At 37.9% G+C, this 16481-nt stretch overlaps 2 protein-coding genes across 3 annotated transcripts; both read right to left on the bottom strand.

Moving 5' to 3' along the window:
• Positions 1–5012: 5012 nt before the first annotated feature.
• LOC129778546 (39S ribosomal protein L37, mitochondrial) lies at positions 5013–6570 on the bottom strand. Its single transcript, XM_055785517.1, has 3 exons — positions 5942–6570; positions 5423–5885; positions 5013–5349 (listed from the first exon to the last, which is right to left on the bottom strand). The coding sequence occupies exons 1-3, from the start codon at positions 6466–6468 to the stop codon at positions 5095–5097; spliced, it is 1245 nt and encodes a 414-aa protein (XP_055641492.1). The 5' UTR covers positions 6469–6570; the 3' UTR covers positions 5013–5094.
• A 1645-nt stretch (positions 6571–8215) lies between these two features.
• LOC129778069 (uncharacterized) lies at positions 8216–11787 on the bottom strand. 2 transcript variants are annotated; one of them, XR_008743364.1, is made up of 4 exons: positions 11515–11787; positions 11264–11463; positions 10282–11210; positions 8248–8572 (listed from the first exon to the last, which is right to left on the bottom strand). XR_008743364.1 is itself a non-coding variant. In XM_055784726.1 (3 exons), the coding sequence occupies exons 1-3, from the start codon at positions 11711–11713 to the stop codon at positions 10557–10559; spliced, it is 1053 nt and encodes a 350-aa protein (XP_055640701.1). In that variant the 5' UTR covers positions 11714–11787; the 3' UTR covers positions 8216–10556. The 2 variants fall into 2 exon arrangements, 1 of the variants encoding a protein (XP_055640701.1); XM_055784726.1 differs by having other exon boundaries at positions 8216–11210.
• Positions 11788–16481: the final 4694 nt, after the last annotated feature.

Genomic DNA, 16481 nt, shown 5'->3' on the forward strand with positions numbered 1-16481 from the left:
TCGCAGCTGGGGGATGTTGGGAAGGTTGGCGGTCTTCGCGACAATGTTTATCTCCAGCAGATCCATCCTCCAATGATCTTTTGGCATAAAGGGCAGATCCCAGGTTCGGCATGAAGACCACATTACCTCCACAACTTCCGGCAAGAATGACCTTCTTCGAGAACTTGATGTGGGTGATATATTCGTCGCCATCGTTTACCTGGGGAACGTAAAGTATTCGGTCCCCTGCCATTCGTTGTAGATAAGTACGTCTTGTCTTTCATTATGAGCACGAAAAGAAGTTTTTCATCAGTGGGAAACAAGGATGCAAAATTTCGAAAGAACATGTTGAAATCGAAAAGCAATTTTTATCAGTGCAAAATATCTCCACCGACATTCTTCACTTCTTTCTATCGCGGTGCCGCTGTGCCTATGACCGCTGGCTCACCATCTCGTTTGTTTTGATATAGTTTTCGTTCCATCAACAGAAATATCAGTTCATTCTCGATGTCAGTGAATGCTCAAGCCGAAAATATCACCTTTCATTGCGTTCTGGTGAAATTTTCGTTGGTCATACACCCATAAACTCAGCACTCAAATGTGCCGTTGCCCATCGATGTGTGTGCAATAAGCGGCACAAAAATGGGACCGGGGCTAGAAACATACCAGGAAAACATACACACGAACACGCGTTTAAACGTCTGACGCGGTGTCAGTGAGATGATATTTCCTTGTATGGAATTTTGTTCCCTTCCACTGTCAGCTGATCGAAGATGCGTATGAAAATTTCGGGCGTAAATTCTCAGTGAGACAGTGGAACGAATGAGTGTGGGGAATAATGCAAAAACCAAATGTTCCACGTGACGGAGTGTCGGTTGCATGGAATTAAGTTTGGTTCATTTGTCATGAACTGCAGGGGAATTGGTGGTTGATTTTGATGTTGTCTCAATATCTTGCGCTGTCAGTAAAGTGATTGTGAGATTTTGCAACTCTGGTGGGAAATAAGTTTTTCACTTCTTTCACCGGATTTCATTATCTTTTTTAGTTTGTTTTTATCGCTATCCGAAATTAGTCCATTTTTTATTGCATACGTTAACGCCGAAATCGATGAAAAATGCATTGGAATTTTCGAGTATTCCATTCGATAATTGGAAGAAAATTGTAGAATTTGAATCGTGCTTGCCAGACTTAAATGCTCTGACTGAGTGAGTGATTTTCAGGTGTAAACAAAATCCAAACCACCGAAAAATCACAACTGAGTGCAGATACTTGTAAGAAATAATACAGATCAGGTTTAATTGCAAGGACACATGTTAAGAGTTTCACGAATAAAGGAGACTCTCTAAACTATGGTTTATGTTCACATAATGTATATGCATAACATTTTGTTTTTTGTGTCCCGCGTTAGATCTCTGACCATCTGGTCACTTTATTCTTGGGGGAAACTTTTTTTATGCGGTCCCTATCTACCACACAAAAAAAGTTTTTTTCAAAATGTGTACCGAACACGATTTTTTAAAACTACTGGTGAAGTTTTGCACGATTTTTTTATGCGGTCCCTATCCCCCGCACAAAAAAAGGTTTGCCTGTACAACAAAAGATAAGTGTTACATCCTTTGGCCGCGACACAGACTTACAACACATTTGATGTCTTTCTCATTTTTCACTCAAGATTTTATAAAGGTTAAATACATAGAAATCCGAACATGGAAATCTTGTTGGAGTTTGGGATTCCGTTTTATTTCTCACCCGGCTGACCCGGTCCCATTAGAGAGGGGGGAGGAGTGTCTATTCACCATAGAAACGTTTCGTGCCCCCTAAAATCTTCACATGCCAAATTTGGCTCCATGTGCTTGATTAATTTTCGAGTTATGCAGAAATTTGTTTTTCATTTGTATGACAGTCCACCCTAAGAAAGGGGGTAGAGTGTCGAACCACCTTAGAAATGTTTCTTCCCCATAAAACCTCCACATGCCAAATTTAGTTCCGTTTACTTGATTAGTTCTTGAATTATGCGGAAAAGTATGCTTCATTTGTATGGCACCTCCCCTCCCCCCTCAGAGAGACGGGATGAGTGTCTATTCGACATAGAAAGGTTTTGTGTCCCCTAAAACCTTCGCATGCCATGCTCCGCATGGTATTTTCTTGATTAGTTTTCGAGTCATGCAGAAATTTGTCTTTCATTAGTATGGCAGCTTCCCCTTAGAGAAGGGGATGAGTGTCTAACCACCATCGAAACATTTACTGCACCCAAAAACCTCCATATGCCTAATTTGGTTTCATTTGTTTGATTAATTTTCGAGTGATTCAGAAATTTGTGTTTCAATTGTATGACAGCCCCTCCTAAGAGAGGGAAGGAGTATCTAACCACCATAGAATCCTTTATTGCACCCTAAAATCCCTTCAGATGCCAAATTTGGTTGCATTTGCTTGATTAATCCTCGAGTAATGAAAAAATTTGTGTTTCATTTGTATGGCAGCCCCCCTTAAAGAAGGGGGAGAGATCTCAAACTTTTATGAAAACCTTCCCCGGCCCCAAAAACCCCTACACACCTATTTTGATGTCGATCGGTTCAGTAGTTTCCGAGTCCATAAGAATCAGACAGACAGACATACTGAAATCCATTTGTATTTATATATATAACTGAATAATTGAAAAGTAATTTCAAATGTCGAAAATGCGATCGTATCCTTGACACAACCCCAATATTTTTTTTATTATTCTCAATCATTCATCAAAAATTGACCCACGTTTAGTGGGTTTCATATACTCGCTAACCGGATCTGAATTCAATGAACATAGTTTGTAATATATAACTAAAAGAAAGACATTTTTATAAACAAAAAATGGAAGGCGCTGTGAAAGTGGAAATGGATTTTCAGGCATAATAATGCATTCCTATATCTTCTATCTATATAAATAAAAATGTTGTTAAGGCAGTATTCTAGTCTAGAAATTTGAAAAAAAAAACATTTTTTTCTTCATTTTTCTTTAGTTCAGGCATTCAAGAATATACCCTAGAAAGGACTTATCGAAAACCCTATTATTTACCGAGTTAGAGCCATTTTAGTGATGCGGTATCCAACCTGGTACGGCCATAACAATGAACTTCAAACGCGTTTTTCTCGAAACTAGTATTTTCAAATTAGCGTCGCCGATATCTCAAGTTCTACTGAACTGATTCATGTCTAATCTATATAGATACAATCTTTAGCTATCGCATGAACCTCTAAAATATGATATCTGCAAAACTTTACTATTTTTAAAAAATCGGGACACGTAAGAAAAAACATTTTAAACCGCATTTTGTTTTTCAAGCGGCCGCCATTTTGCCAAAAAAGATGTTTTTGACTTGTCCGAGGATCATGCGATAGCGGCATCTTTACTGATTCAGAATCTGTTCGGTTTTTTGTTTCAGATAACCAGAAGTGCTGGAATCGTGTACGCCATGGCACAACTTTTTTTTGAACTTCCTCACTTCATCAACTTGTAACTATTCTAGTTATGAATAGTTTTTTCCCGTTCAATTTTTGTTTTATTGTTAAAAGATAAATGAACAAATAATGATATGATGGATCGTAAAAATACTCTTTGTTTCATTTTTACGGAGCTCGGAAAAACGTCCGAAATTCGTGTCTCTACACTAGAATATCTCCTTAAGCGCAAAACCCGAGAAAGGAATGGTCCGATTTGAGCCATCTTTCTTTTGATGTAGTCGTCACTACCCGCAGATCAATAAAGCGGAGAGAAAAATCAGATAATTCTCGGAAAACTCTGAAGGAAGTTCGGAAAATCGAATTCCCATATGTTCAACAATTGCATGATAAGCGTTGTTAGTCCATTCGATATTTGCGCTAAAGAAATTGATCTTTGTTCGAAAGTGAAAATGGATTTTCAAGCGAAATAATGCATTTCTATATCTTCTATCTATATCTGGGGTTCTCAAAGTGTTCGATATCGACCCCTTGAAGTCGATGTCGGTTTTCCAGACATAAGCCCGACATAAACGAAAACTGAGATTTTGATGGTCGACCAGGTCTAAAAATCAACCCCTATTAATTAACACAAGTTTTTGAAACTTCCAAGATACTGTAGAAGTTGTGTTACGTGAACCAACTTGTTTTAAGAATGACTATTATTTATGTAGAAAGTGTTATTTTTGTGACTTGTTTTAATACTCATTAATTACATTACAGTTTAATACTCATTAATTACATTAATTACATTTAATACTGACTTTTAAGTCTATTCATTGATGAGAAAATTAAGTCAAATTTTCTCACCTAACCAACCGCAATGTTTATGAATTGGTAAGTATTTTGTATGAATAAGATAACGATAAAATCTTTAAATAATATTGGATATAGGGGGGATGTTATCACTTCATTCTGGAAAAGTAGTCTCTTGCCCGAAATAGTTTGAGTATCGCTGATCTATATAAATGAAAATGGAAGGCCAAATGTGTTGGTAAGCGCAGAACCAGAGGAAGGAATGGTCCGATTTGAGCCGTCTTATGTTGTTGTATTCGTCTCTTTCCTTAGATCAATATAGCGGAGAGAAAAATCGAAAAGTTTCGGAAAACTCTGAAGGTCGGAGAATTGGCAAAATTGAATTTCCATATGTTCTCCAATTACATCATGATAAGCGTTGTTAGTCCATCCGGTATTTGCGCTAACGAAATTGCTTTTAGCTTGTTGTAGAATATTGAAACTCCTGCCATTCAGAGAAACGGTTAGCAATAGAAAATCCCTGCGAGTGGCGGCTCAATTCTACCAAAAGAACAAGAATTGGCTCAAAGGAAGGAAACTTTTACAAGTTAGACTCAATGCTTAAAATAGTCTAGTTGAAGGCCTGTATCTATAAAGGTCAACGTTTTTTGTTACCCTTGACATGCAAAGGATACGGATACTCAGTTTTAAACATATTCAAATCCCTCAAACAGAAAAAGCATAAAGGTACATACGAGACTTACCCAATGCATTCACTTATATTATTTCTTTCTCGTATTCTCTATCACATGGAAAGACTATGATTGGTACTACTCATGCCTGGAACTCATTCCACTCGCTTTTACTCGCAATAGAACGATAAACTTAACTTCACTCGCTCCTGCTTCAACTGCTTTCATAGAAAACAGCGAAATGCTTCAGCACTTCCTTGTCGTAATCGAGCAAGCTAGGCTTTCCAACCAAGTAACCGCACTCTGAATATAAATCCATTCGTGGTTTCCTGAACCACAGGTTCCGATCATTTTCGTTCGAGCCGTCCAAATTGAGTGTGTTCAACTGAAAAATGCTAAAGTGGAACCACTTACTATCGGTCTGAATGACCTGAACTGTTATTGGATGTGGGAGCGTTCCAACGTTGTCCTGATGCAGATAAAAAATAAACCACAAGTTAAAAAAGAATTCTTTCACTCAAATCACTGTTATCGCGTCTCACCCCATAGAGCTGCCTGGCACGAGCAGCAGCTACTGCAAAACCCTTTATCATGGCTCGGGAATCCTTTTGATCATCGGTTACGGGCGTTTCGAATAGATTGGCGACATCTTCCGGGGCACAATGAAGCAGCACTGTATGAGGATGAGAAAACTTGTACTCCCGACCAATGGGATACTCGTTCAACCACTCGTAGAAATTGGTTGTCGGGATACTGACGGTTTGGTTCAGTGGAAAAATATCCGGAAGAGATTGATCTTGTGGGCGATATATCGACTTGTCCAGTGGTGTGATTGGTGCTGCTGAGGTTACGAGTGTGTCCACCTTTAGGGAAAGTTGTATACGATCGAGATCTTTGGTCATGGGAACCAAGAAGCGGGTGTTTGCAATCACTTTCCGGGTAGATGTAACTGATTGCCCCGCCAGACGTTCACAATGAGTAACGAACTTAGACAACAATAGGCGGCTGCAAAGAAACATAAAATAATGTGGGGCTCTCTGCACAGTTATCGTAATATATACTTTCTGCGCTCGTTGGATATTCCATACTCCCGAGGCAATTTGTAGGCCGGTCGTTCGGGAACCTTCACTATGGGTCTTTTGACTTGTTCTGCATCGAAAACCAGCGCCGCTAGGATCGATTGTTGCATCGATCGGTCGAGCTGAGTTGGAACTTTTGCCCTATCCAGCCGTTCCTTCATTTTCAGTGGCAATTCGTCGTAGACCACCGTATTTAATAGAACCTGTGCCTGTCGCACACCTTCCAGCAGGACGTCTCGATCCCCATACAAATAGCATTCCTCCGGTTTATATAATGGATGGTTCTCATCCCGCTGCACCTCTGGCGGGAGCTGACCAATCACTTTCAAGCGTGGTAATGGTACTTTGTGATCTTTGATTAACTCGTTTGGATCGACCACTGGAATTCCGCGGGCCGCCAGTTCAACGTCCGCTCCCGTTTCCATTGGAACTCGTTTACCCTGGATAATCCAGTGCTTCTTGAAGTGGAATCCAATATGTTGTCGGAGCAAAACTGTACTTAAACGCATCTTGTTATGTTAACAATAGAATTACTTAATTTACAGCGTGAAATGTTTTGATTGAATCACACCGTATGTTGTTTGACAATTGACGAATCTACGTTAGATTTTCAACTAGATGGCGCAGCGAGTATAATGACGATGTTTTGTTTTTTTGGTATCAAGACGGGTCTATGGGGTCTATGGTACTAGGTGAGGCCGTTTCGTCACTAAGTTGGTTAGGGGAGCGGTATATGAAAACAGTACGGAAGAAAGCAGAAGGGGAATTATTTGCTTGTAGCTTGAAAGAGACAGACTGATCACGAGCGAGCTTCGCCACTAGCGTATTGTGTCTTGTTTACAAACAAAACACAGTAGACTTCCAAGATGGCTGAAGAGTCGTTTTAGCAAGTTGGCCCACCTTAGGATATACTTCTAGGCGCCTTGTTTGGTACGAAATTCGATTGAATTTTTTTTAATCAATTACCGTCCTGAATCATATTTCGGACACAAATAATATCTTGAAATGCTTAATGCCCTAATGATATATGTAACTAAAAAAAGAATATCACAATTGATTCTTTAGAATAACCCCCTGGATTCACTATCATTTTATATGAGAATTACATTTGAATTATAACATAGAAGGCAAAAATCTAACAGCACTTCCCATTATCGTTTGTGTTTGACACTCGCTTAACGTGAGCATATAGAAATTAATCGTTCATCAATATCTAAATTTCTCTCGTGTTTCATCAGTTCTCACCATCCATATGAGTTTGCTGTTATTGCTTGGTAAGTGTTTCGCAGTTGACGATAAAATATAATCAAGCATAATGAATTTTTTTTTCAAAAAATTACAAAATAAAGGGCCCAAAATTTGAATCTAATTTTTATCCTGCGATTCATATTATGGACAGTTAAGATTGATGATAATAGGGGATGAATGGTAAAGACGGACGCCTTAAGTAAACATTGATTTTTTTCGTGAATTTCACAAAAAAATATATATATCTATCTCACCACAAATTGATAGTCTAGTTCTAGTTTGTCTTTGAGGCAAAATGATGTATTCGGTATCTTTGAGAAAATAAGATTGAGTCGGGAAAGACGGACACTCGGCGGGAAAGATGGACACTTACTGAAAATTCAAGTTTTTGTACTCGATAAGGCGACTTAAAATAGGCTTTAAATCGATCAACAAGACTTAACTAAAATCACCTAGAAGGACTTGTAATTTTTCTCATTTTTTAATGTCTAAAAAAGCTTCCGGCATTCGGAATGACAAATTTGGATTACGTTCCAAAAACCGCTCTGCTGATTCGTTCATCTGGTTGTAATTTGTAATTGCAAACGGAGTTAGTGGGCATTTCTTAAAAACGGAGGAGGAGATAATCAAATGGTTTTCAATACAAAATTCCTTTCCCTTCGATGAGGTGTCCGTCTTACGTAAAAATGAGAAAACTTCACCGCTGATTCGATAAGCTGGAAGAAAAATGATGGTAAAACACTTACGTAACGAAAAATACCCTAAAAAAGTACTCGATAACAATGAGTACCTTATTTTCTGCAGACGAAAATTTACATCAAGCTGCTTTTTGTAGATTACTTTTTTGTTTTTATTTATAGTTTTAACAGAAGACCAGCTAGGTGTACACAGTAAGTGTCGAAGGTATTGATACACCGTATTGCAAGTTTGTACATCGTTAGAATTTAAAATAAAAATGTAATTTATCAATCATATATAGATGTCCATATTTCCCGACTTTCTCCTACAATGTGAGTTTTCAGCTTTATTATGGATGCAAAGCGTAGATTTATATAACGCACCAATATAATTCGAAATCTCAAATACAATAAAAATGAATTCTACACATAATTTATATATAAATAAAAACATAAAAATTATAATGCACATGTTTTTCAATTACAGACCAGAAGATTGATATGAAGGAAGTTGAATAATTAGTGAACTATATGCAACTGGATGAACTTCTAACAGAAGAAACGTTGAATTCTCCCTATGTTACCGCGTATCCTGGTAACTCATCAACTCACGGTAAAAGTGAGCCTCACGTTACTCCTGCAGTGGTCACAAGCGAGTTCTGGGATAAGTTGTATAACGAAGTAGAACCTGCAAAGAAGTTGATTGAAATGACGAAGCGCCAAAAACATGAGGAAAGGAAAAGGAAAACTGAATTGAAACAGAAAGAAAAAGTTGAGGAAGCGGATGAAGCAGAAAGATAAACTTGAAGAACTGAAAAAGGCAAAAACAGCTGCAAATTCACGAATTAAGAAAGCGAAATTAGTTCAACAGGATAATGACAAAATAGATGAAACTATGTAACAAAAATGAAGAATCAAGTTTCAAGCTATGTGGATAACCTTGAATTATTTTATTACTTTGAAATCACGAATAGATGCAGACCAATTCTGCTGAATATAATTTACAACTTTTCGGTCCAATTCGGGATTACTTGGTCCGGGTTTTTGTCCATCTATGCTGAGATTTTTAAAAGAACACTCATTCCCGTACTTTGCGACGATTCGTAAAGAAAAATTCGGTAAGAAAATCATCATTTTACAATGTGGTATGTATATTATGAAGAATGGCTTGGTATAAATGTTGTAACTTTAATTTTTTTTTGACGTAGGACTACGTCTTACATTAAGGGTGCCAAATCAGAAAACAGTTCACGTTTTTATGAAATAAAGTTAACATTATAACTATTTTTGCTGCGAACGGATTTTAATGATTTGCATACCAATCGAATCGCAAATTTTCTAAGATTTGTTTTGTATTCTATACATTACAATCCCATAGTCTGTAGATTGTTTAAATTGATGAAAATTGAAAGCATTCCCATTTCCCCATACATTTGTTCTGTTCATTTGTGTGCTTTTCCGAACAGAGCTGTCAATAACGGGCAACTTATGCAGCCGCTAGAATAGAAACAAAGAAGGGGGATAGAGAAAAGAGAATATTTGCGAAGTAAACTACACCCTTGCATAGTGAGTACGATAGCTTACTTACTATGCAAGGTTGTAGTTTACTTTGTAGTTAGCGTTAGTTTGTTTTGCATCCCCTCTGAGGAAAATTGTCAGAATCTTTCTGTGCCCGAAACAACAAACGTCGCTATTCTGCTCGTTTTGTGTTTTGAGTTTCCCCTGGAGCTGTGAACGCTAACTGTATTTGTAAATAGCACACCTTCAATACTTTTAGTTGTCATTCGTATTTGCTCTCGTGCGCATCGGCTCTTTTCTGAAACTACAAGCTCCTAGCTTTGTTGACGGTTTTGACCGAGAGTCCAGAAACGATTTTTCATTAACGATCATTCTCGCGATGTTTCATTTTTATTGCTGCAACTGTGTGCATCTGTTAGACGCGTGTTTGATGCTTGTTGAATGGCGATGCACAAAAGATGCCTCTCGTTAACCCGTCCCCGGAACTTTTTTCAAAAGAATTATTTATGAAATTTTGAAGTATTCGCAAATAATATCCGAAATGATAAGTCAACACATCTCAAAAAAAAAAAATAGCGTAGTCCTACGTCTTAAGCGGTCAATGATATTAGCCAACTCAATGTGCTATCGATTTCATCACCATTACCCACAGTTTTAATATCCTGTATGCATTATCAAACTTAAAACTTCCGAAGATTATCTATGATTTTGGTCAAATCGCGTGTTGAAACCATCGAAAATATACAAAACTCTAACTTAAAGCTCTAACGTAGGTGTAGGTGTAAATCGAAATCGTGTTTTACGCAATCAAATAACAAGTTGCAAAAATTTTCATTCAAAACATCCTTCGAGCCTGCTATCCGTTAGAAAGTAATTTACCTCACATGTAGGACTGTTATCACCAGACGTCGACACTGTACATTTGTCATCGCGGACACACCTTATTCGGTGAATCCTCCTCATTGCCCGCAGCGTTATCTACGTGCGAACTAAGCGGGTTAAAATTTAAAAGACGCTACATTTTTTTTCGCTTTCTTCATTTCTGAAAACGGATTTTCGAAGTACATGAGTATGCCCGATCAGATATATAGATATATATATCTAGATACATAAATTATCTCTGTCAAAGTAAAGATTGCAAAACATTGTTCATGTTAATTTTGCACTCCATCGTCCCTTCGTCTCTTGGTGTACCGGAATGGTCTATAAGTCCGATGTTTCTTCCCAGGGCTGATTTCTTCTTCGTCGGACTGCGAATCATCCAGCGCTCCGAACTCTTCAATCGTTGGTAACTTCCTCATGTAGTCATCGTTAGGAGGCTCAATTTCGCTAGTGAACAGGCTATGTGGGTCATTATCGTCACCATTATCATCCTCGGAGTGTTCATTTTTTATGTCTATGTTTTCTATTTCTACTTCCTCTGCCATGATTGTTAATTGATCTGCGGTGATCAACTGGGTGTTTTGGTTGAGTTCATCATCACTTTCGCCGGTATCTCCCTCGTCCGTGAGTCGTTTTATTATAGTAATTTGTTCGTCCTGAAAATCTGTATCGGTCACAAGTTCCAAAGCGATGGTATTCTCATTCGAAACATCTGGGGATACACTTTTGACCGTGGAACAAGTTGCAGAGTTTTCCGTCGCCACCTCATAATCTCGCTTGCTTGCCGTAGGAGCATTCCCAACAAGAAACATTTGACGAAGTTTCAAGTCATTTGCGCGGAATTGACTCCTAATACGCTTGATGTAGTTTATCTTCGATAGACAAGTCACGCAAATCAATTGTGGTATTTTATCGTCAGGATTTATCTATCGTGAAACATGAATTTTCATAAAGAACAAAATGATAATTTAATTCATACCTCTATGCCAAAAATTTGGTAGATTTCTCTAACCGTTGGAATCTCAGGTTTATTCTGATAATGACATATACTTTCCATTCTATTATCGGACGTCTCCAGACAAAAGCGACAAACGTTGTGCAGCACTTTACACGAATCAATTTCTACTGCCACAACGAACTGATCCGGGACAGCTCCTCGAGACAAATGCTTTCCTTTAGCTGTAAAAAAATTATTACAGGTTCATTTGAGTTATTGTTACCATGAAATACCTGTTTTTGTGAATTGAGCTCCGGAGAAGTGCCGATCGCAAGCAATCAACTTCGAGGAGGACCACTCATCCTCCGGCACCGAAAGCCTCTCTATCCAAAGACGCCGCCGCTCAATATCTTTCTTTTGGGGGAACGGGTAGAATGAGGCACCACATCCGGGTTGCTGCATACAAAACGGAGCCCCGCAACGCATGACCATCACCAAATGAAAATATTTTTTCCTGTAAACAGAATTTCGATGTAGCCACCACGAAATGTTTATGTTTGGTGTTGATTCGATGCAATTGTTTTGACAACTCGTGTAGGGTGACCAGCTTCATTGGCCCCTAGACAATAACGAATGAAGACAAATATTTGTTCATAAATGCCAAAATAAGTGTTCCGGATTAAATTCTAACGTTCGAGTTGTTTTAAAGTATGCTTCTCAATAATATGGTGAAACTATTTCCAATACGAAGAGAAACTGTCACACATAATTTAATCTCTAGTTTAGAAATTGGAAATTGTACTTTGATCTTGACAACCGGTTTTGGCAATTTAGTACAAAATTAAGCTGTTTACGGGCAGTGGCAACTATATTGCCACCAACGTTTTTATTTTTTTCTCTTCTTTAATAATAAATTATCACTTCTAGCCTAAGACAAGATACGACAACTGGCTACTTACTCGAACAAGTGCGAGCAACAGGGATGTCGAACCACTCGAGATGTCAAGTTTCCAAATGATATAAAGTATCTAAGACAAATTTTTAACGTCATTAACATATGTTTTCGTATCATATATTCTATGAATAATTACATTTGAATGAAGTAAAGCAAAATTGTTGCGTATTTAACAACAAATTGTATTTTTCTGTTATGCTCTATCATGAAATTAGTGTGAGAATATACACCATAAGTACATTATGTCGGAGTGTATTTTTCAAATATTATTGGCAACCCTTTAAAATTGACTAATCAGCAGCTGATCCGAAAACTGGTCCGAAATCGATCCCCTATTGGCGATCTAACCTAGGTGTAGATTTGTAAATCTACACCTAGGCGGCGCTGCGGTGAAAGTGATGATGGTTTTAAATTTTGCCATGTGAGATTATGGAAGGTTTGTAGGTCTTTCCATAAATTACAATGTTATAATCATAAAAGATTATTTGATTGCGATGAGTTTGTAAGAAATTTAATTCTGCGCAATTTTATATATAGCATGTTATTTATTTACCTCTTTCAGTAGTGTGAAAACTATAAAAATGTTGACAATGGTTGAATTAAAGAAGGAAATTCGAGAGCACAATCAAACACAAGTAGAAAAATGCACGATTCCTGCATGTGAGAACTACCTTGGAAAGCCCGGAAGTAAAATATACGTGTTTTGTTTTTGAGTTTTAGGTTACATTAGCATCATTTTCTTAGTTCAAAAACAAAATCCAGATGTCTCACCGATCGTTTACGTTTTGCGTTAGATCGCCAATTGCCTGGTCTTGTCTTAGCTTTAAGGTAGGCTGACCAAATAGTTCATGATTAAAAACGGGACAGGCAAGCAAAAAAAAAACAAATAAACAGTGGGGCTGATTCTGATGCGCGAATGAGAAGTGACAGCTCGCAAAAACTGTATCACTCAATTTCCGAAGGCGACTGTGGTGAGATTTTTAGCTTGAATGAACTCTCATGAACACTCACTCAATTCTCGTGGGCGATTGCAATGGAAAAACATGCCATTTTGTGACTTTTGAAGTCGTATCCTCATTTGTTATCGACTAGTACCAGTAATGGTAGACAAAAATAGGATTAAGCTTTTCCAATGGACTTGAACGATCTCTAATCATTCGCCGTTCCAAACGGGCAATCACTACTCCAGATTCAAAGATGTAGTCATCATCTACATTGTGAGAATTTTCGGACAAAAATAGGCAATTTCGAATGCAATCCATTTAAACTGTGCATTTTGAAATAATTTATATTTATTATTAACACGTAGTCAGTTCAAGTATTTGGTACACTATTACTAATAACAAGAATATACATCATCTGCAGTCGTTATAACGCGGTACAACATTAAATTGAAAGTTTACAATAGTTGACCCTAACTGATACGAGAAACTCAATTCAGCATACCGTTTCCTTTCTCCAAAAACACAAATCAGACTTTCAAAAATTACGAAAAGCTACTTAAGTAGTTAAAAACCGTATATGTTTAATCAACTTCTTCCATGTGTAAGGCATCCTCGGTGTCATCCACTAGTGGAGGAGCATCTTCATCAGTAGTTGCGGATGGAGTATCATCCGTGCTTATCCATTTCAAGACCCAGCTTGACCATAAGGTAGATGCGAGATGCGTGCTCACCGGGCTCATCCAGTGAGAATCCAAACGATAACAGCGCAGTTTCGGACAGTGGAATGATACGATCCTTGACAGCTCTATCATTTTTATCGGCTCATTGTCTGTGAACAAAATTTAGCTTTTAAATTTATTTGAATGCGATAATAAATATATCTTACCTTGATGACTTTTATGTGAGGCGACAATAAAATTAATGTTCACTGTAATGTTATAAAGAATAGTCAACCTTCCGATAAACTTTTAGCAATAATTACGCAACAATCAGCACACTAAGTCAAAAAACGAATGCGGAATCAAAACACGGATACGAAATCAAAAGAATTGAAATAAGATACACTCATATTAATGCAAAGGGACTATGCAAAAACAGATTTGAAAATATATTTTTATTTGTTTTCTTATCCCAGTGATATTATTTATCATCAATTATAATAAGAGGAAAACATTTATAAAGATGGACGAAATTATTTCCTGTACATATTTGTAACAAGGAATGAAAATTTTTAAAATAAAAGAAATATATATTCATGAAACACATTGAATACATAGAGCCTTTGCAAAAACACAAGCTTTGACATATGTTTTAATGAACACTGCACCATTTGTAATTCATTGAGTATTTTACTCCAAAATGAACCTCTCACGTCAGGGCAATCGCCTTCGGCGATACGGTGACCTGGGTCATGTGACTTTGAGGAGTTCACTGTTGTCACATTCCATTCGCGCTGGAGAATCAGGCCCAGTATTTTTTAAGAACTTTATAAGGTGAATACAATCAAGAATGAAACCAAACAATCAAACATTCTCAGAGCTACGTGCTTTGTACTCTACAGCGAATATTTAGAAGACAAAGAAACATTGTGAAGGAGAGCATGATTTTTGATTCTTTTTCATAAAATGTGTTGAAACGTGACGAATTTCATGGTAAAATTGAAATGAACGTTCTGTTTGGCAGTACTCATAACTTTCCTAGTTTCCATGCAAACACTTTCCTGCCATGCAAACACTAAATTTAACCAGTAAGCTTCAAGAATTTCATACGTTCTAGAAATTCGATTCTCGTTGGTTGACATGGAACTTTTTCACCTTTTCACCTTTTTAACTCATTAATCATAGATCCTTCAAGCATTCTTTTATGAACTTTGAGGGAAAAAAATATTCGTCAGCTGTTCGGATGAATTTTCGAATATTTCGTGTGATACCCATCATTTTCTGTACAGTACTGCTGATAACCATATTTGCTACCTTGTTCTACCATTTGAACTGTTTTTTTTTGTTCAGCCGCATTCCTCAGGTTTGTCTTTGATAATTGGTCAAATTGCCATGAAACGAAATCCGGCATCCCGACTGTAATGACAGCTTGCCAAATCAGGCCAAAACTTGAACGGGCCTTTTTATGATCGAATGAATGGCAAAATCCTGTTCTGAAGACACGATTCCTTGTATTTTTTCCATTCATTCCAATGATGAGAGCCTTTGTCTTCTCTCCACAACTATTGATCTTTTGTCAAATCATCAACATACGGGCAAATTTATCGGCGTAAACAAATTTGAACCTGCTCGCAACGTCCCCTTTACGCTTGGCAAGGTAAAATTCGTTACCGGTTATTTATTAAAAATCCATTGTTACGTATGTTTCATCGTCCATCAAAACGCATCCTTTTTACTTGGTCCACACTTGCTCGTACAGCTTTCTTGCACGGATTTTAGCAACCAGGTTTTGTTTCAGCGTCCTGTTAGGGTGTTTGCTGGCATAATACGACCGCAAGCCTTGTCGCATACAAATTCGTCGATCTGTACTGTGGCTCGTCGTGAACTTTTTCGCCAAATCCTGCAAGGAGAGCCCAGAATCGTTGTGGACCGTTGCTCGTAGATTCTGGTCACATGTTCCACGTAAGGGTCTCCCGGTAACTTACGTACGATGAGTCGATTTAGGAATTTTCAGGAATTTTGTGATATTTCCTTTTGACCACGTTGGGTTGTCAACGTAAGTTTGCAAAATATTCGAATGTGTCCTTCAATCTTGATAGAATTTTTACTGCTGAATAAACAAACCATCCGGATCAAAATGCTGTCATTAGTTTCTCGATATGACAATTAGGGGCGCTGCAGTGAATGAAAATAAGCAACCAAATTTAAACTGAAGCATATTTTACTATTGTTTTTTTTTCAGTAGGTGTTATGACGTTCGAAAACACCAAGTGCTTGTGAGTGTTCTTCAAGCATTGTCCATGTCTCGTGCCCATAGATAACAACCGGTCGAATTAGGAATTTGTACATGGTACACTTCGTACGGGGTTGGAGTTTGTTGGATCTTAAAGATTTGCGGAGCCCTTAGTAGGCGCAACTTCGAATTTCACGGCTGTTGTCAGTTGTTTTCAACGAGCCAAGGCAGACAAATTAGTCTACATCTCGAGCTCTTCGCCGTCGATCACAACACTACTACCAAGAAGAACTCGGTTGCGGTCAGTCCCTCCTGTTAGCATGTATATAGTCTTAGACGCATTGATCCCAAGCCCATTCAGCTCTGTTTCGTGTTTTAGTCGGATGTACAAGTTGGCTACTGTCGCATGTGTTCTTCCGATTATGATCAGGTCATCGGCGAAGCTCATCAGAGATCCGACACCGTTCAT

The sequence above is a fragment of the Toxorhynchites rutilus genome, chromosome 1 (genome assembly GCF_029784135.1).
Source record: "Toxorhynchites rutilus septentrionalis strain SRP chromosome 1, ASM2978413v1, whole genome shotgun sequence".
NCBI classification, from domain to species: Eukaryota; Metazoa; Arthropoda; class Insecta; order Diptera; family Culicidae; genus Toxorhynchites; species Toxorhynchites rutilus.